This window comes from Ictalurus punctatus, chromosome 24 (assembly GCF_001660625.3).
Source record: "Ictalurus punctatus breed USDA103 chromosome 24, Coco_2.0, whole genome shotgun sequence".
NCBI classification, from domain to species: Eukaryota; Metazoa; Chordata; class Actinopteri; order Siluriformes; family Ictaluridae; genus Ictalurus; species Ictalurus punctatus.
In genome coordinates this window covers 4,952,249-4,973,849 of record NC_030439.2, presented here as the reverse complement: position 1 = coordinate 4,973,849, position 21,601 = coordinate 4,952,249, and the positions used below count along the sequence as shown (strand labels likewise).

Sequence of the window (21,601 nt, the reverse complement as noted above, 5' to 3'; positions counted from 1 at the left end):
TTCTTTCTCACAAGAGCCGCTGAAGTCATGTCAACCTTGCATCTATTTAGAATAAGTTTGAACCTGAGTCATGCCGGATCTGTGAATCTATGAAAATATGAATCAGTCCCATGACAGACTGACTGAAGAAGGAATTAATCTATTCATTAATTAATATTATTCTTTCACCAGTTTCATTATTTAATGGATGAGAAGCTGTGGCGTTATATTTAGCTGAAATAGAACATGCTTCTGTGTGATCATGTGATTGTAGATCAGATGAAATGGATTGCAATTCCACAGATATTTTTGAAAGTTATTTTGCAAAAATGACTTTTGCCTCTCTGCTTTGGTGCCACAACATACTGTATATGTGTTGCTATGGACAATTAGCACAATTTATAAGCCCTCTGTACTCGATCCATCAGTGAAAAGGAACCACCAGTGGTCAGACATTATTCAGGTGGTGGGCTATTCTCAGCACATCACAGTCAGTTACACGGACACCGCAGCATGTCTGCTGTGAGTGTATCAGCAGCACTGTTGAGGTTGATTAGCATTCAGCACAAAGAAACTCCCTACTAATGTATAGCTTGGAAAAGCAAACAAGAAGTCCTTTTTCATCGCGTTTTTTTGATTGACCCCTTTTAATGAAATGCAAACAGTCATGTACAGTGCAAAGAGAACTACAAAGCCAACTACAGTTCAACATGAGTTAGAAACAAACACAAAACTCTTCATCAAATGAGAAAAAACAGGGCTGCAGCACATAAAAATTCAATATGATCTTCAAACGTCTTTGAAATAGTCCAGTGTGCCAGATCTCTACATGCAAGGCGCGTGCAACTGGAACATGTAATATTACACTGAACTGACTGCTCTGAGACAAGAGGAGTTTGTTGAATCACATTCAAGCCACAATTACTCATTCATGTTCTAATGTACTAATTAGGAAATTACTCATTTGTGTACGTTTACAGATTTATTATTATTATTATTTTTTTTTTTACATAGCGTTCGTTGTAGTTTACACAACTTTCTGGCGGTTTCCACTCTCAAAAAAGATTGTACTTATTTATAAGCAACATAACCGAGGGGCTCTAAATGTTAAAACAGACTGCATTACTCATCCACCTGTCTAGAGTAAGTGCTGACCTGGGAACACAATTTGCACCTGGTCATTCATGACAGGATGGATACACTGGAAATGATCCTAAATAATCTCATATCACGCTGGCCTGTGGTACAGAGGATTGCACAACAGAGCCCAATAGGAAACGCAAGCACGCCATCCACAGTCCGGCAGGCTACAGTAACCTGTAATAAATAGTTAATAAATAACCACACAGATGCAACACTGTGGATTTACCCTCACCCTTTACAAGGGAAAAATAAGAATAATTCCACTATGCAAGTGTTTCATGCTAGTTTAAATAAATAAAACACAATTGTACCACATTTAAAAAAATAATAATTCATATCCCAAAAAAAAAAATGAAGGGAGGAAAAGAGGAATAAATAATTGTATGAAATAATGCTAATAGAACTTTCAATATTCGCTTTTCAAATGATACAAAAAAGCACAGATGCCACAACTACACTTTCCTTCATTTTGAGGAAAAAAAAACCTGTTTCATATAAGTTATCATCATGTATAAATATACAGTATGTACAGTACACAGGTTATATGGTAGTATGTGGTTAGTAATAAATAATGAACGATCTTCTGGAGTGCTTAATATGTGTTTGCTTCCTAAAAGGTGGTCACACGTTTCTCCATGCTGCACCCACAGCCATTTACATGGACATGCTCTGAGCTGAGTGGAGAATCTTCATATCAATATTTACAGCTATTTCATTTATGCAGGTATTAGGGGACCGATGTGAGTAGTTTTATCGTTCTTCATTGTTTTAGATTACCATGCAGACTTTACCAGCACATGGACTGGTCAGAGTGAACAGAACTGATTTAGCTTCCCATTTTGAGGATCTGTTTCTCTACACAATACATCACTGCTCTCTCTGCCAACTTCCTGCTTTCCTTCCTCTCAGTTAATGCAGTGCTAGCATTATCAGGCAGAGAGCCAAGCTTGCAGGGGTCAGGGGAAGAAAGATGTCTGTTCATGCTGCTTAGATACGATTGGTGAGTCATACTACACTGTACCTTTTCTGAATGCACAGAAGCCGTTTCAGGGGCCGAGCAAGCAGACGACATGATGGATTTTCAAATAAATAAGTTTTACAAATACGCCCTTCCTTTTGCTGTGATCCACGCCAGGCCTGCTGGATGCATAGAGCTATTGGTCTGGCCACGCTGCATATCTGATAAACCCGGGGGAATTATGGAACGAAGGGTCTACACATACTGAGAGACAAGATGAGAGAACGAGTGCAATGTAATCACTGTGTGAGTGATGGGTTTTTTTGTTGTTTGTTTGTTTTTTTTTAAAATTGATCTATTTTTGCTCAGTCCCGGGCGTGTCCCACGAGGGCCAGGAGATAGAGGAAGATGTTGATGATGTCAGTGTAGAGGTTCAGAGAAGCAAAGATGTACTCCTCTGGGCTCAGTGCCAGCTTCTTGTTGCCTAGAAGAAGCTGAGTGTCTACAGCAAGGAACTGGGGAAAGACAAACAAATGTTTGTTGCTGTGTCTGCTCATAAAAATAACTCTGAAATTCACTCTCTGCTGCTCGGGCTGGCCGCACAGACAACCTAACGATCACCATGAGATTAACGAGTAATGAAGTAACAGAGTAATCTCCATGAGATTACTGTGGATGGTTCCACACAGATACCATAAAGGTGGCTGTGGATTTTCTTCCTTGGATAGCTTTAGGACTACAATTGCTAAGAACAGTTTTGCACTCAAGTCTCCATCATTGGACAGTTAATAACGTTTTTTTTGTTTTAGTTTGATACAACTTTAGTTTGATACAATAGACTTTAAGTTAAAACTATAATGAATTCAGAAATGAACCTGATGCTCATACTCATAACTTGCTTATAAGCTCATAAGTTCCTGTTAATACAGTTAGCACTTTTTGTCTATATAGTATATAGTTATAGAAGAAAAAATATTTATAATCATACTATCCGGTATCACAAAGGTAATGATGGGTTCCCTTTTGACCAGAGGTTCTTCCTCATGTTGTCTCAAGGAATTTTTGCTTTACCACAGTTACATCTGGCTTGCCCAGATGTTATGGTTAATTAGATAATTTATAGATATTTATAGATAATTTATAGATAAATTAAAGCCGCTATGTGATAATGTCCATCGTTAAAAGCACTATACAAATAAAATTCAACTGAAAAATGGAATTGAACCTACAAACATTACTCCTACAAACATTACTATGAACGAGCGTGCAAAACTATTTCATGCAACAGCAATTTCGCCAAATCCAGTGGTTTTCTGCAAAAAAGCACAAAAAAAACTCTGCAACTGTATCGCAAATTACGAAGGGAAAAAAAAAGCTGCAGCAAAATCACAAAAAGAAATCCTGTATGGACTGGCTATTTCTCTCACAGAACAAAGATTTGCCAACGATTCCAACTTTTGACGTATTAATCAATAACACATCACGCTTTTTAGCTGTTTATAGTTACATTTAATGTTGTGGAAAATCTGCAAGAAGTTAGTTCCCATTATCGCTAATGACGCAGCAGCAGCTATAACAAACATAATCACTTTTTTTAATAATAATGATAACTATAACTGACACCCGAGACTCCTTCCTTAAATTGTACACACAGTTGTGTTAATGTAAAGTTTTTGTCTGAAGCTTATATTTGAAACTGTTTGTGGATTTTATTTTAAATAAATGAAAAAATTATATTGTAAGTTCGTCCGCCCGCCATCCCATTAATCGGAAAAACGATCGGCCGATTAATCGATTATGAGAGTAAGCGTTAGTTGCAGCCCTACTACTTACACAGGTGAAGAGCAGAGCCCCCAGGGAGGCGTAGACGATGTGCAGGATCTTGTTACGGATAAACATGCAGAGGATGGCGAAAACGAGGAGCACGATGAGGCACACAAAGAGCACACCCCGGCAGGAAGTGAAGTCATACTTGCTCTAGAAGAGGTAGAGAGAGAAGAGAGAACAGGTAGATGATCAGAGATATGACGAAATGAAAGGGACTTGCTGAATACACATGTACTCGATCTTTAAAATCAAACCATAGTATTTACACAGATGAAGGGATGTTTTTAAAAAAAAAAAAAAGAAAAAAGAAAAAAAAAAAAAAGGTCAGATACAGAGGGACTCGCTGTGAAGAACAGGAGCTGTCAAGAGGAAAGCACAGGTAGCAAGCTGACCTGAAGGGAGAAAAGCACCACCGTGAAGCACACTACTACTGTGATGCCCACTGCCATGATGACTGTGTCTGTGTCATAGAAGCTGGCGATCATCCCCACCATGTAGGACAGGCTGAGAGTCAGAATAGACTGAGAGATAGAGAGAGAGATTTACAAGGTTTTACCCTACAAGGTAAAACAAGGTTTCACACATTTTTCCACTTTCTGATGTTTGATGTGAACACAGGGCCGTTTCTGGGCATTTTGGCACCCTAGGCGAGATTCCTATTGGTGCCCCCCCTTCACAGGTAAGCATTGACGTTCCCGGCCCTCTACATCTCTAACTCTCTTCCTAACAGCAGCGCCCACTATCACCAGCGATACCAGATAATGGCATGCTTTAAAATAAAACTCTTCACGGCTACAGCCTTGAATGCCCAGGCCAGGTTACACCCCTGATACTATCTTTCTCGTGGATGGTTGAGTCAGACAATGGCTTTGGGGTGCTCATTGGCACCCCCAAGCTGGTGGCGCCCTAAGCGACCGCCTAGTTCGCCTATCTATGCCTAGAAACGGCCCAGTGTGAACATTAACTGAATCTCTTAACTTGTATCTGCATTATGTTATGCATTGTGCTGCTGCGACATGATTGGCTGAGTGGATAACTGCATGAATAAGCAAGTGTTCAGGTGTTCCTAATAAAGTGGTCAGTAAGTGTATATCAAACAGTAACTAGTAGTGCAGCAGTGCATTCTACAGGAGAGATTCAGCGATTGCATATTGTGTGTTTGTTTTTTTTGTTTTTTTACTATTTAAAATTCGTCACGTTTTAAAAACCCATATATCTTCAGTCTCGTGTGATCAGGCTTGAACTATCCCTACCAGTGCCACCAAATTCCAGGGGTGTTTGCGTCGGAATTCTCCACAGCAGCTGAGCGCGATGAGAGAAATGAAGAAGACTACATAGGATGCAATGTACATCCACCGATTTTGTTGTACAAATAGCTTTACATCATCTGCAAAGGTGAAGACGGCAACGAAGGAGAACGTCGCCATCAGCTGTACAGTTAAGACCATGAACACCTGAGAATGATAATAAAGCACAAAAGGTCAGAGAAAGCTGGAGACATAACATCAAAAAACACTGCCTCTACAATCATCTGACTGCTATGACTGCTGACTGCAGTCAGGATACACCTCTGAACAAGTCCCTCTTTGGACTCTTGGAAGCGGAATAAAAAAGAAAGCCCTGCAAAGGGTGATGAAAACCACCCAACACATCATTGGTGCCCAACTTCCAGCCATCAAACATTTCTACCACACTAGATGTCTGCGTAGAGCACGCAACATCATCAGGGACACCTCACATCCCAGTCACAAACTGTTCCAGGAGGAGATACTGGAACATTTGCACCAGAACCAGCAGGCTCAGGGCCAGTTTCTTCTCCACTACCATTACCCTGCTGAACTAGCCACTAATTAGGCCACTAATGTTTTACTGCCTGTAATCATCCTGCAGTGCTATTCTGTACTGTATATTCTGTATTATCTTTACATAATTGTAGATTCATAGTATATACCGTGGGGTATCTCTACAGTCCCCTCCGAAACTATCGGAAGGGCGAGGCCAATTCATTTGTTTGTGCTATACACCAAAGGGTTTGAGATCAAAAGATGGATATGAGACGAGAGTTTAGGATTTCAGCTTTTATTTCCTGGTATTTACATCTAGAGGTGTTAAACAACATAAAACATAGAACCTTTTGTATCAGACCACCCAATGTAATATGAGCAAAAGTATAGGAACAGATGAGTCTTGAAGTAAAGTAAATAACATTTAATATTTGGTTAAATATCCCTTACTTGCAATAACTGCATCAAGCCTGTGACACACCGACATCACCAAACTGTTGGTTTCTTCTTTTGTGTTGCTTCTCCAGGTTTTTACTGCAGCCTCTTTCAGTTGATATTTGTTTCAGGGGGGCTTCTCCCTCAGTCTCCTCTTCAGGAGGTGAAATGCTGCTCAACTGGGTTAAGGTCTGGTGATTGACTTGAAGAGTCTAAAACCTTTCACTTTTTCCCCCTGATAAAGTCTTTTGAAGACAAAATGTTCATGTAAACTACTGAATTCATTCTGCTGCTACCATCATGAGTTACATCATCAATAAAGATTAGTGAGTATGTTCCAGAAGCAGCCATGCAAGCCCAAGCCATGACACTACCTCCACCATGCTTGACTGATGAGCTTGTATGTTTTTTGGATCATGAGGCAGATCTTTTCTTTCTGCACACTTTTGCCTTTCAGTCACTTCGGTAGAGGTTAATCTTGGTGCCAGATCTTCTGTGGCTCGTCTCTGTAGTTCTTTGCTAATTCCATTCTGTTCATCTGATTCTTACAGCTGATGAGTGGTTTGCATCTTGTGGCATGGCCCCTATATTTCTGCACTTGAAGTCTTCTTCGAATGGTGGATTGTGGTACCTTCACTCCTGCCCTGTGAAGGTTGTCAGTGATGTCACTAAGTTGTTTTCGGATTTTTCTTCACAGCTCTCATAATGTTTCTGTCATCAACTGCTGTTGTTTTCCTTGGCCGACCTGTTCAATGTCTGGTTGTTAGTACACCAGCGGTTTCTTTACAAATTGTTGTACTGGATATGCCCAATGCTTATGCAATGGCTCTGACCGAGTTTCCCTCTTTCTCAACTTCAAAATGGCTTGCTTTTCTCCCATAGACAGCTCTCTGGTCTTCATGTTGGTTTATCCTTTTTAACAACAAATGCAGTCTTTACAGGCAAAACCTATGTCTGAGTAGACATTCAGTGCTATTAATTCAATCAATTTAACAGGGCACACCTGGGCGACAAGAAACACCTATCAGTCACATGTTCCAATATTTTGATTACTTGAAAAAAATGGGTGGGTTCAAACAAAAGGTTCTATGTTTTATGCTGTTTAACACATCTAGATGACAATATCAATGAAATGAAAGCTGAAATTCTGATCTATTGTCTCATATTCATCTTTTGATCTCAAACCCAACTGTCTTCAATGCATAGTGAAAAGAGTAGATTTGGTCTTGCTGTTCCAAGTTTCCGAGGGGATTGTTTATTATCTGTATATACTTACATACTCATCCATGCATAATCTACTGTGTACATATCTCTTACATATATTTATGACTAATACTTGCATATTATATATATATATATATATATATATATATATATATATATATATATATATATATATATATATATATATATACCTATTAGAGTGTCTCTATTATAACAGTGCAATTTATCATACTGTTATTTACTCAATAGCTACTGCACATTTCCACTTCCCAAAGCCTTGTTATTTACTGTTTATATATATATATATATATATATATATATATATATATATATATATATATATTACACACACACACACACACACACACATATACACATACACACACACACACACATATTCTGGTAGATGCTAAACGGCATTTCATTGCTGAATACCTGTACTGTGCAATGACAGTAAAGTTCTTCCTTTCTTTCTTTCCATCATTCCATCCATCCATCCATCTATCTTACCTTCCTGATGAAGGCCCGACGAATAGTCTTGTCCTCCCAGTTGGCAAACTCCTCATTGTCATAATATGAAGGAGGCCCATCTCCACCATGATACCCGGGACTGCCCACGGCAGCTGCCAAAGTAAAGAGTGAGTAAAGAGTTGAACTTTAGTTCATTTTTGGACAGCTGTGTGACAACCTATCATGAAAACATTGCAGGTAAATTGACTGAAATGATGTTATCAAAAAACGTAAAACCGTTTATCATTAAGAGTATCTCCAGTAAGAGAGATTAAATACTCAGGTGCACAGTAATATCAACCACAAAACTGCTATGATGTCTAATGTGAGAGAATCAAAAAAAAGAAAAAACACAGAAAGCTGTAACATTAAATGAAACTGGGAAACACTTCCTAATTGCTGCAACACTGAATGTAAGTGATGATTGAAAAATCATAGGTTAGTGACTATCAATTACAAACTAGTCAAATACCATGCAAATGACATCAGAAATGAACGGAAATCCATTCTGGCTAAATAGTCTAGTAGCAATGTGTGAAGTGAAATTAAAAATAAATAAGTAAATAAATTTTTAAAAAGTATGACATGCAAAAGGTAGGCACCCTAAATAAGGATACTGGTTCATAGATCTACACGAAGGGATGTATTTACAATTCTTAGTAGCTAAATATGGAGTCTAAAACAGGATTGCATTCTTACTTCAGTGCTAGTGCTGATGCTAGCAGGCTAATAGGTTCAGCAGCACAAAGGAAAGTTGGAAAGTTTTGTAGCATACATTTAGGGGGGGGTTATTATTCAATCGTTTGGTCCATACATATTTGGACATTGATACAGTGGTTGTTACTTTAGCTGTCTACCACAGTATATTGGGACTGCATTAAAATAAAGAATATGAGCTCAAAGTGTGGACTTTCAGCATTAATTTGACGGTATTTACATCCCGACTGAGTGAACAGTGTAGGAATCACATCACTGTTTTATGTAGTCACCCCATTTAAGGGACCAAAATTAATATTACAACTGGCTGCTCAGGTGTTCCATGGCCAGATGTGTGCTATACCCTCATGATTTCACTTTCAAGTAAGTAGATAAAAGGTCTAGAGTTGATTTCAAGTGTGACATTTGCGTTTGAAATCTGTTGCTGTTAACTCTCAATATGAAATCCAAAGAGCTTCAATTAGGCTGAAAAATCAAAACAAACCCATCAGAGACATAACAAAAACATTAGGTGTGGCCAAATCAACTATTTGGTACATTCTTAAAAAGACAGAAGGCACTCAGCAACACCAAAAGGCCTAAAGATCACAGAAAACAACTGTGGTTGTTTATTCTTTAAATAATTCTATAACTACTAACCCTAAAGGTTCACATACTTTTGCCACTCATTGGTATGTAATATTGGATCATTTTCCTTAATAAATAAATGAACAGGTTTAATATTTTTGTCTCATTTGTTTAACTGGGTTCTCTTTATCTACTTTTAGGACTGATGATGATGTTGTCTGATGTCGTTTTAGGTCATATTTATGCAGATATATAGACAATTCTAAAGGGTTTACAAACTATCAAGCACCACTGTATTGTCACATAGAATATGTTTTAACACAAATGAGACCAAAACTGCCACACTGTACCACCCTGTAAAACATCAATGATATGCCAACAATACTGTAGAAGATACAAACTACATCTATGGTATATTTTTGCAGTACCTTTCTCCATGTTTCCACTATTGTATAAAATAAAGAATGAACGGAAAACCCTACATGTTACCCAAAACATCTGTATCTGAAAATTTCTTGTAGACCATTTTAGTACAACTTACTCACCATTGGGCCCTTCATCAAAAGCAGGCTGTCCTGGCCCTTGGTAGGGGCCCTGAGTGTATGGCCCTTGAGGATATGGCCCCTGTGGATATGGGCCTTGAGGGTATGGCATTTGTGGGAAGGGCACCTGAGGGTATGGTCCAGGAGCAAACCCTGGTGCCCCCTGGGGAAAACCTGGCTGGCCATACGGTCCTGGTGCTGGGTAAGAAAGTCCACCTGGAGCCTGGCTGTAGTTGGGTGGAGGCATCCCAAACGCATCAGGCTGAGTTGGGCCGTATACATTATTGTGAAGGGGTTTGTCCTCCCCCATTACAGGGTAGCCAGTCTTCTCTTGTGACATGTCTCCTTTCCTAACTCTGACCTTGCTGCAGGAAATGAACAACAAATAAAAGACAGTGTAAATAAGTTAAATGAGTATTGCAACGTCATAGTGTTTTAAGCTCTAACAGATGAACCCTCTGGAGTAAAGAATCAGCAGTGACCAAATTCTATCATTTCTATTGACATAAGGCCAGCTGGCTGTCTATAATAAACTTTTTCAACTATGGCATAAATCCCAAAGGTCCATTGGCAACTTTGGTCATTTAACTGTGCTTCCCGTGAATCCATAATTAAGGCAAACAAGTAAATAACCTATGATCTGCTACTGCTACCATTAATAAACATCAGAAAGAAGGAATACATTAGCAGGGAAGCTACTTGAGGGTATTAGGTTAAGTTATTTTAGGGGACATGTGCAATCTCCTCACAACAGTAATTTAAATAGGGATTTACACACAGCTTACAGGCAAAACCTGACTTTAGTTGTACAACCTTAAAGCTGTAGTATATAACCTTTTCTAGATTTTTAAAAGTATCATTAATAGAGGAAAAATTCTCTAAACCATTCTACTGTATGTCAGACTCCTGTGCAAAATATAATGCTGTTACTGAAACGTATTAATTCATATATGATATTTATATTGTCCACACAGCATAATCTAGAACGGCAGCAGAAGATGCACAGTGGGAGTAAGTAATCATAAAAAGCACTCACAAGCTGGTCCAGAAAAAGTTCTACATATTTAGAATTTTTTTTTTTTTTTTTTTTAAATAGTCGTATAATCCAGACAGCAAGTCTTTCCACACAATTTTATTAATATTAATGTGATCCCACCCACTACGACTGGTGCTTCCCCGAGGGTTTAGTGATATTAGGCAGGAATACTTCTACCTCTAACGAACTAGGAGCACGATTTTTTGTTTGCATAGAATCCATGAGAAAAACGTGGCTCCTAAATCCTCTCATTCCAGTAAACAGAAGACAAAGTCTTTCAGTTGTCATTTGCACAGTTGGAAAATTTGACAAAACGAGACACGGAAAACTGCACACTGAAATGGTAGCTCCATTGACAAATATTGGACATATATAATATATAATAATATGCAAGATCTACTAAACAAAATATGCACATTTAAATGCAATACCAAGTATATCCAGGGCAAAAAAATAAAGAATATTTTTTCAGGATGCAGAAAATCCACAGAAATACATACGAGATGCACAAAATATACACCCATATAAATATGGGTGGATAATGTACATACTAAATGTACAATGTACAAAGTGGTATGCAGAAAAGATGCAAATTATGTTGTCACTGACTGGTTAAGGGTCTGATGGCTTAGGGAAAGCAACTTTTTTAGTCTATTTGGGTGCCCCGGTAGTGCCTTGCAGATGAAAGCAATGGAAAGATCAAGCATGACTGCTGTCCTTGATGATCTTTTTGGCATACTCATGCACCGTTTCAAGTGAATGTCCTGCAGAGAGGGCAATTTCCTGCTGATGTTGTGCTCAGCTGATTTCATCACTCTCTGTAGGTCCCCGTGGTCACCCAAGGAACAGCTGCCATACCAGGCTGTGATGCAGCCACTGAGAATGTTCTCAATGGTGCAACGATGTGAGGAAGTACAGATGCTGCCGGGCTGTTCGCATCACTGTGTGAATGTGTGTGGACCATTTGAAGTCGTTGGAAATGTGGACGGCAAGGAATTTAAAACTGCCTCCTAAAAACCTCCTCAAACAATCCACTTCTGTTCTGTTGATGTGGATAAGGGCGTGCTCAACCACCTGTCTCTTCCTGTAGTCCACAATGATCTCACAATGTTTTACTGATGTTCAGGGAGAGGTTGTTGTCCGGGCAGCAAGAAGCCAGGGGTCTTTGACCTCTTTTCTGTATTCCATTTCATCAGCATCCGAGATAAGACCTACAATGGTGGTGCCCGTCTGCAAATTTAAGGATGCGATTTGAAGTGTGCTGTGCTACACAGTCATATATAAAAAAGGAGGACAGAAGGGGGCTGAGCATCCAGCCTTGCGGAGCTCCTGTACTGAGGGTGAGAGAGGAGGATGTGAGGCTGCCAATTTGGACCATCTGTGGCCTACCCGTCAGAAGGTTCAGGATCCAGGTGCACAGATGGCTGTCCAGACCCAGGTCCTGTAGCTTAGTGACAATCTTGGTGGGAATTTTGGTACAACAATAGAGGTTATTTCCATGTGGCTGTAACTTCTCAGGGACCAGCACAATGGTGGCCTTCTTAAAGCAAGTGGGGATCACATACAGACCGAGTGACATGCTGAGTACATCTGTATAACTCTGCTAAATGGTCAGCACATGATTTTAGGACACTGCCGTGAATGCCGTGAAGGAGAAGAAAATCTCGATAGAAAAATATCCTGTGAAACTGCAAGGGCACCGATTCCTTTTTAATCCATGGTGCCATGCTGTGACTTGTGTAAACATAGCCAGAGTACAGCAACTAAAGGTGAAAAAGACTGAATGGTTTCTCTATAGTCTGTGACATGCTGATATCTTCAAGTGCAATATTAGACTGCTGATAGGCTAGGCATTTTTGTGTCCTGACCACCAGCAAGTTGCCTCTAATGGCAAAGGAGGACAAAAGACACTTTAGGTACAAGTATTGCTTTCTTAGAAATTCGGGTTTTGAGACGAATGGAGAGGGGAAGAAAGGTAGCCATGGACACCGTGAACTCAGCGACTGAATGCAGTGTGACACTTTACTTGGGCCTTCGGTACAAACTGAAGGAAACTACATTTACAGTTAGGTTTCGAAAGAACACAAACTGTACTGCTTAGTCCCTTAGTCCTGTACTGCTGTGTTTGGGGAAAATCAATTTATCATGCATTTTCAGAAATAGTCACTTTCTTTGTTACATTATGTAAATGATGAAAAGCAGTATTAGGCGACACTGCTCCAATTCCACTGAACGCCAAATCCCATGTGGATTACTTCACTTTCATCCAGAACTGTGTACAGTGACTGGTTGTTTTCAGTCTCCTGCTTTCTAATCTCTCCATTCAAATTCACATGACGCACTGAAATTCCACTGTGATTCTCACATCCAAATAACAGACCAAATTTTAAACAAGAAAAAGTAGATCATTATATTTACGGCTTTATTTATTTAACACCAAATTAGTGTTAAGAGAGTCCTCAAACAGTAGAAATTAGATTTGGTTGATTATTTTTCATCAGCGTCAGACATCAAACAAATCAATTCCAGTTTTAGACCGTACCTTGTTGGGAATATGATTTATGACTTATGCAAAATGCTAATCTGACTTCATGTTTGCATACTTTTTCACATTCATGTCAGAAGTGAATCTTCTACAGAGTTCAACCTCGGCTAGACTTGTGTGGTCCAATGAATATAGTTTTCTCAGAAATCTTAAGTACTACCAGTGTCGTTTTCTTACTGCTTTGCTATGGATGCAAACATGCTAAATAAGGAACAGAAATGAGTTTTCGTTGCGGATAAACAAGGTTATCTGTGGTCGCCATCATGAGCCGACAGCCTTTTCAGAACGCTGACGGCGCAAGCTTTCTACACCGTTACCTCTCTTCCACCCTGTCACACACTCACATACACACACACAGAACTATGTGGATAAGGCCCTATCTGTACTCCTTCAGCTTGATATCAGCTCTGAGGAAAAACAGACCTCAGCTGTGTGACCGATTGGTGCTCAGATTTTTTTAATCATCTAATCATTCTATAACTGTCTAATGATAAGAAGATTCACTAATATGTTACTACAGAATCAATATTTTGCCACACCACAGTCAAGTCAACCTAGAAGAGTCGCTCACTGACTGACTGCTTATGCTGAAACATAACTGTCATACATAACTATCATAACATCTGTATAGTAGTTGGTGGTAAACACTGAAGCCTATGATTTCCCAACTGTAGAGAACACAGATGGAATAATGGATTTGCGAAAACGGAGATGTGCGGTTCCCTGGAATTGGCTCCAAAGTTGGAAGAACACAATTGTATAGGATGTCTTTGTATGCTGTAGCTTTAAAAGTTGTTCAAACCTGTTCCAGGATGACAATACCCCTGTGCACAGAGTGAGCTCCATGTTAGGGCTGCACGATTATGGCCAAAATTTTAATCACGATTATTTTGATCGATATTGAGATCTCGAACATTTATCACGATTTTAGGGATGACGTATTTTTATTGCACTCACACATTTAAATAAACAGACCGCTGCTTTCACCTCCATGTTGTGCTACATTCCTGCTAATGTACAAATCTTTGCATCAAGTTAGACTGATCCTTAAAGTGCATCATCTCGTAGAAGGAAAATATCAATAAAATTGTACCCAAAATATAGGATAAGTAAAAATAAAAATACCATCAACCAAATGAAAATATGCATCAAATATAACAATATTCAACCAAATGAAAACAATTCAGGCGAATGCAGAAAAGGCGATAACAGTGTTTACAGGAGGAGAGACGCAAGACAATTTCTTTGATAATAATTACAAAAATTTAGGAGCACCGTTGAAGTTTTTTATTTATTTATTTATTTATGTTTAGAGATGGTAACAATAATGTGCCACAATATAACACACAGGTAGGCATGAGAAAACTTGAGCTTGTCAGTTATGACAGAATTTAGGAACATAGTGTGCGCCATGACACATTAATTTACCTTGCGATAAACTAAATGTAATATTTTCAGTTAATTTTACAGACTGTATGCAAAAAAACAACCGTTAACCTGTTCCACCTTGTAAACAAATACAATAAACATCAATGTTCAGTGTTTGAAGTCTGCTCCTCTTAAATATATTTAAAGCTACACTATTAGACATTTTCCACTGTCATGGTTCTGGGCTGGAGTCAGTTCTCGAACCGCTCTGTGTATATTGTGTAGATATCTGAGTAATCTTATATAGGATGTGATTGGGTGAGTTCACTTACCCGTCAGATGCAAAGCGCTTTAGTTTAATGGTGTTCATTAGGGATGCTCTGATCAGGATTTTTACGACCGAAACCAATCCAAATACCAATCTCTTTTTTGTTTAAGCTTTAATCAGGAGGTCAGTCATAAACAGTGTGAGGGAAATTACTCATTTTTACTTTGTAATAGTTTTGTTCTTGTTCCGTTTCATTCTTATCAGAGGATAACGCCTAAGAAGGCCATGTCATGTCACGTCACTGAGATCAGCACAGAATGTTTATCTGCTTACAGAGACACAAACATGTTCTTCTGTTCAAGGTTCGTCTAAACATCTTCCAAGACCCTAAAACAAAGCCTGTTTGAACTGCCTCAAACTGCTTCTTATCGGTACACAGAATTATGTCATGCTCTGCGTTTCATATATATAGTAGTGGTTTAGTACAAGGGCTTCAGATCGCTCTCATTATTCTATCCTGTATTATCCATCTTTCTGTAATAAACCTTTTTACCTTCAGAGGACGAGGCTTCGAGTGTTGTCTAACTTCCACGACAATTTGGCGTCTCCTGGCTGGGCTGCGTGAGTCTTTATAGCTTTTCTGGACAACAAGCAAACCGGAGGACGTTCATGGAAAAGACTGAAGACTGTGTTGACACGAAAGCGGTTTGCCTTTGCTGTGCAGAGTGAAACACTGGTGCAGCCTTACCACTGACTGGTAGAAATCTTCAGGAATTTAGAATTAGAATTTTATGAAGTCATTGTGTATTGCTGTCTGTATGGAAGGGAGTCAATGATATAAGAAATGCGCGTATTACATTGAGAGAAGAATTACATGGAGCGATTTCTTATAAGACGTTCCAGGAACTTCGCCTCTGCGACGGCAGAGATATCGGTGTTTCTTAGATCACAGCTTCAAAACGAAGGCATATACTGATGGGTATATATATAGAGAGAGATAACGGTAAAAATATTTGCTAACGGAAAGAGTCCGGTTCAAGCAATGAATAAGTAAAGAGAGTACTTATTAAGAAGTACAAGAGGCGCAGTATTTTTACGGTGGATTATTATCAAATGGCAATTAATAATAAAATTTTTTTTTTTTTTTTAAGAACGGAAGAGAAAACTGTAAGTCCTACCAAATTGTTGTATGTGGACTCGCCCTCACAGGTAAACTCTTACATTCTTAAGGTTTGCTCTATTGAACCTATAGGTTATACGATTAATTGAATATCTAGAGATTTGGCACACATTTTTAACCTTTTCTGTCTGTGCACGAGAATGCATATTCACTTGATTTTCATAGCACGCTAAATTGATTAAAACTTTGAAAGTTATAGAAGTTGTAACAATAAAAATAAAATAAAATAAAATATTGGAAAAACATATAGCAAAGCACATCCTGTGACAGGGTGCTCGTATGTTGATCCTAATATCATGTTTATGCGTGTGAATTATGGGGAAGGATGTTTGAATCAATATGATGTATGGGATAAAGAATATGCTTTTCCAGAAAAAGGTAGTTTTAGCCTCGGACAGTTAGAACAACTGAAACATAATTTGGAGACAAAGGAGAGAGAGAGAGAGAGAGAGAGAGAGAGAGAGAGAGAGAGAGAGAGAGAGAGAGAGAGAGAGAGAGAGAGACCCCTAAAACAAAGAGCGAAGTGCAGTTTTTGGCTGACTGGAAGGCATTTGCCGAATGGCAGAGCAAGGCACATAAAAGAGAGAAAAAAATGTCAGGCGGGGCCCTCATCTGTTTCTCAGTGTGCTAAATTGCAGAAAGCCGATCCCGACCTGGACTCCGCCCCACCGCGACGCCCACAGCCAGTAAGGAGTGAGGAACCTGCAGTTTCAGAGGCACCTCCTCACGATGAAGTAGCCCAGCCTACGCCACTCTATCTGAACCTGTCAGAACTAAGCCAACAACCCCCACCGAACTATGCGCCAGCCGTACTATCTTCATCGGTGGCGTTACACACGAGATCCCAAGTGAAGGACCAACAACACTGCTGCCTGAGGGCTTCAGACCAACAAAATCAGACAGAGAAGGGACAGTGCACGCCGTGGTAAATGCCCCAATGCTAGAGGCCTCTAGTGGCGGGAGAAGGAGCCCCTATGCTAATTCACAGACCCTGGACTTTGGAAGACATCAGGGGCAGCATGACATGTCTGCCTTCTCTCCGCGAAGTAGGAGGACGAAAGTTTGGGAATGAACTTCAGATATTCTGCAGAGAATTCACACGCACCACTCATGATCTACGACGACTGCTCCTGGCGAACCTTGGACTGGGTCAAGGTTTCACGTGAATTCCCAGAGAATGATGCCCACCTGATCAATCCACAGTTGGATTATGAAGTCAACGCAAGGTACAGAGTACAAATCACGGCGCTCCAGCAGAGACTGACGAACACCTTTCCTGTGCGTCTGGACATGACAGCGATGTGTAAACAACAAGACTCAGAGACTATTTCACAGTACCTGTCCCGGCTCACTGAGATCCATGACGCAAACTCAGGCTTGAAGAAACCCGACGCGCTGGCAGATGGGCAGGCGGCCGTCACAGCATGGGAGGCACATCTCAGAAACAGAATTATGAAACCAGAAATTGCCGCTATAGTCAAACAACAATGTATCGCCTGGGACACCAGAAACCTCACACAAGTGGAAAGGTATGCAATCCACACGGAGAAGCTCCTACGAGAGGCAAAGGAAAGAAAGATGGAGAGGAGAGGAAGACCAAAAGCATGCAGACGAGGAAGACCCGGCCGCCAGGGCTATGGACCAGGATTAAACTTTTACAACTGTGGAAAAGTTGGACATTTTGCAGGAGACTCTCCAGAGCAGAAGCGAACTGACGGGCGGAGCTAAGGGAAGGGTGAGCGACCTGGGAACACAAGAGGTGACATTAGACACCCAAACTATCAGTTAGCTCACAAAGAACAGGAATATATGCACACACCTACAGTCAGTCAGACTGACAATTCACAAATGTCTGAACCAGTCATGACCCTTAACCTTCTAAAGTATAATGCCTCTCCTTTTACACAGTTACACAAAGTGTCACATTTTTGGTAGATTCAGGAGCAATGTATTCAGTAATAAAACCCTGCGAATTAAAAGAATCCCCAAAAATGAGTTCATGGTCACTGCACTCCATGGGTGTAACAGGACATTCAGTCCATCCATCCATCTTCTATACCGCTTATCCTTTTCAGGGTCACGGCGAACCTGGAGACTATCCCAGGGAGCATCAGCCACAAGCTGGGGTACATCCTGGACACGGTGCCCATCCATCACATCCAGCAGGGCACAATCACATACACATTCACACACCCGTTCATACACTACGGACACTTTGGAAATGCCAATCAGCCTACCATGCATATCTGTGGACTGGGGGAGGAAACCGGAGTACCCGGAGGAAACCCCCACAGTCTACTGGGCAGGGACTTAATGTGTGTTTCACACTTAAATTTGATGTCCTCCCCTCAGGGAGTAACAATACTCATCTTTGGGAACTCCATTTGCCATGCCGATCTACACCTGGCGGAAACATGCAAAGCAACTGACCGTGCCCAATGACCCAATTTTTTACAAATATTTGCATGACTTAGAAACATGACACAGTACATTCACTTCAAGCAGTCGTTTACATGCCATTACATCATCTGTGGACCAGGCATCTCATTTATATAAAGCTAAAGCATATATATATAAATGGGTAAGATATATAATGAACTTATGAGTGATCAGTCCTCACAGAACTACCATTCATACACAAGATAACAGCAACACTGTGTAATAACCAGTGCACAGAAGTTCTCATCCTTGTCCAATGACTGCGATTTATACCACAACACTGCGGAGTCCTTTTTTCTGATTAGTCAGAAGGTGTTGATAGATTTTCTATAACAGCACAGCTGTGACAGTAGTTCTGGCCACAAGACAAATCACGAGTTTATCTTGAAGTGCCTTGAAATGTGCAGCTTTATTCGATGCACCGATGTAATTCCGACTGAAACAAGAAGTCGGAACGGGACATATCGAGGGGCTTCTCCGTTTTTTTATTACAGCCAATAGTGTCTAGCTTACCTCACAGCCCGGGCTAAACCGTACTTGACAGTTAGTACCATGGATTTTTATAATATTGGGGGTGGGACACACATTGGACAGAAAATCTGATGAGAACCTGAAGTGATGTCCAGAATGATGTCATAGAAATTGTTGAACCGTACTGGTGGTAGAAAAAGACTAAGGTTTGAAAGCATGTATCTTCTAAATGCGAGGTTTGCCATAGGTTTGAAGCACACTAGCTTCCAGATAACCTTAAGACTAACATAGCCATACTAAAACTTCCACGATTCCACTTCCAAGCCATGAATTCATGGGGACGTCATTGTTTCTATAGTTACATGTCATAACACAGTGACTTGACAGATGACTCCATATGTTGAAATTGCTGATATGGTGAAGCTTTTTCAGAGTAGAAATCTATTGAGCAATTTGGGGAGGAGTCTTCAGTGCTGTGTAACAGTTAGCAGTAAAGCTGTCATCGTCAGGTTTCCCAGCACAGGAAGTTCTGTGGGTTCCTAAGAACATGACAAGCTGAATTTATTTATTTTTGGTCTTATTAATATTGAGGGGCAAAAAAGAGACTGCTTTGACGTAGGTGATAACCGGAATAACTGGTTGCGTGGACGTCTCACAACAATACATCTAACTAAAAATGAATCAAAAATGATGCTGCGTAATCCGTTAATAAATAAAATGGTTAGCATTGGCAAATAAAACACTCTGAGGTGTGCGGTTATAGGAAAGTAATCAATTTAGAGGTCTCACAGCATCACTGATTAATGTCCTGTCTTGTTTCCCTCCTCACACAGCAGTTATTTCAAATTATGGTCAATTTCTTCAATGTCACCAACATTTTAGCCTTTCACCCAATCACCATCCCACCCACAAACACACACACACACACACACATTAAGATAATTCACTCATTCCCACAAATACACTCTCTTGGAGAACCGCACTGATACACCAAGCATAACTTTAATGCTTTGAGGTCACATTAAGAAAATGAAGCAAGACAAACAGGTCTTGTTTTAGTTCCTGGCAGCGCAAATGAACTGGAGTATGATGCAGCAGAATGTGCCAGAACGTAGGGGATGATTTGATGAGCTGGCCCAAACAATGACGAGCGAGGTAGGTAGATGAAGGTGGTGTTGGGGAAAAACCCAGTATATATTGATCATTTATCAATGATCTCAATACTCATTGAGCAGGACTGGCCTCAACCGAAGCCATACATGACTAGACCTATCATACTGGAGTATTTAGCTGATAAATAAATCAGAAGTGTCTAATGACCAGGATTAATGATTGATCATTACTGGATGTCAGCAGTAAAGTAATTGATAGCTGTGTTGCACATTTATACCTTCAGGTAAGTGGACACAGAAGTACAGTAGGTTGGAGATGAAGCCATAATAAAGCGCACTAGAAGTTTGACCAGTGGAATTCAGTGTTTATTCAACACTCCGTTTCGAGCTTGTTTCATTTACAAACATATTGAGGTTAATGTCAGTAATGCCTGTCTGTTCATTATGGCGGTTGTTGTGGCGTTAGACTAAAGTCGCAGAGAAGAATATAATCTCCTAAAAGCTTGGCCTGCTGTCGTTAGGGTTTAAAACGAAGCCCCAAATAACCCTCTACTGCCTACACACGTGCACTACATATCGGTGTAAAGCAAGGGAGTCTATACGCCACTTTTTAGTGCACTACATATCTGACATGGTGCCATTTGGGATGCTACCTTAGCGCGCGCATTAACATCCTCCTCCTCATCCTCTACATCCAGCTGAGCGCGTGAGTAACGCAGAGGCTCGAGATGGCCGCGTGCCATCCCACCGTGACACGACGTTTAGCGTGCGGTAACAAACACCGCGTCAAACCCTCAGAAGTCCAACTCAAAACGGCTCGGTTTTGCTTTAGTGCGTGCTGTCTAAACACCACTGCGTAGCTGAAACCCCGACACTAACGGCGAACGTTATTTTATTGTTTTCTTCACGTGTCTGATAAATACAAACAAACAAAGAGACTTACCTTGTTTACTGTGACGCGCAGGAATGGTTTTATTGATAAAATGACAATAATACGGCTGCTGTGGAAGTCCGTGCGCGGCTAGGTTTGTACACTGGGGGTCTGTAGCTGATGTCTCCTCCCCTTCACTTACTCCTCCTCCTCCCTCAACTGTGGCGAAGCTAGAGCCTCTGACGTCATGCCGAGGGTCACGTGGCATTACAGCGCCTCTTCAGAGCGCTATATTAATATATGAAGACTGGGCGATACTGCAAAATTTGCTATCTATCCGATACCAAGTAGGTATCCCCGATACCGATACTTTTTTTTACTTTTAAAAACATGCACTTGAACTTACATGTACTTTCCTGTAGGGGAGAGCAGTGTGTCATGATTTATGAAGTGAATGCATCGTTAAATATGCTAAACTGTATACATTTTCATGACCGCTAAAAGTTTTTGGGATTTGTGCTCTCGACCCACCTCTAATTAGTCATGTGTATGTTAAAAACCAGAACAGATTTTAAGCACTTTTAAGCAACATTTTTTAAAAATATATATTATTTTTTTATTAAGT

At 40.2% G+C, this 21,601-nt stretch overlaps 1 protein-coding gene across 2 annotated transcripts; it reads right to left on the bottom strand.

Annotated features, from left to right (window-relative positions):
- Nucleotides 1-607: 607 nt before the first annotated feature.
- Nucleotides 608-21,189, bottom strand: grinaa (glutamate receptor, ionotropic, N-methyl D-aspartate-associated protein 1a (glutamate binding)). 2 transcript variants are annotated; one of them, XM_017454783.3, is made up of 7 exons: nucleotides 21,049-21,189; nucleotides 9,690-10,051; nucleotides 7,861-7,973; nucleotides 5,161-5,361; nucleotides 4,300-4,428; nucleotides 3,914-4,057; nucleotides 608-2,595 (listed from the first exon to the last, which is right to left on the bottom strand). In XM_017454783.3, exons 2-7 carry the CDS (start codon nucleotides 10,024-10,026, stop codon nucleotides 2,446-2,448), a joined length of 1,074 nt encoding a protein of 357 aa, XP_017310272.1. In that variant the 5' UTR covers nucleotides 10,027-10,051; nucleotides 21,049-21,189; the 3' UTR covers nucleotides 608-2,445. The 2 variants fall into 2 exon arrangements, with proteins under 2 accessions (XP_017310272.1, XP_053531293.1); XM_053675318.1 differs by lacking the exon at nucleotides 21,049-21,189 and adding an exon at nucleotides 15,457-15,665.
- Nucleotides 21,190-21,601: the final 412 nt, after the last annotated feature.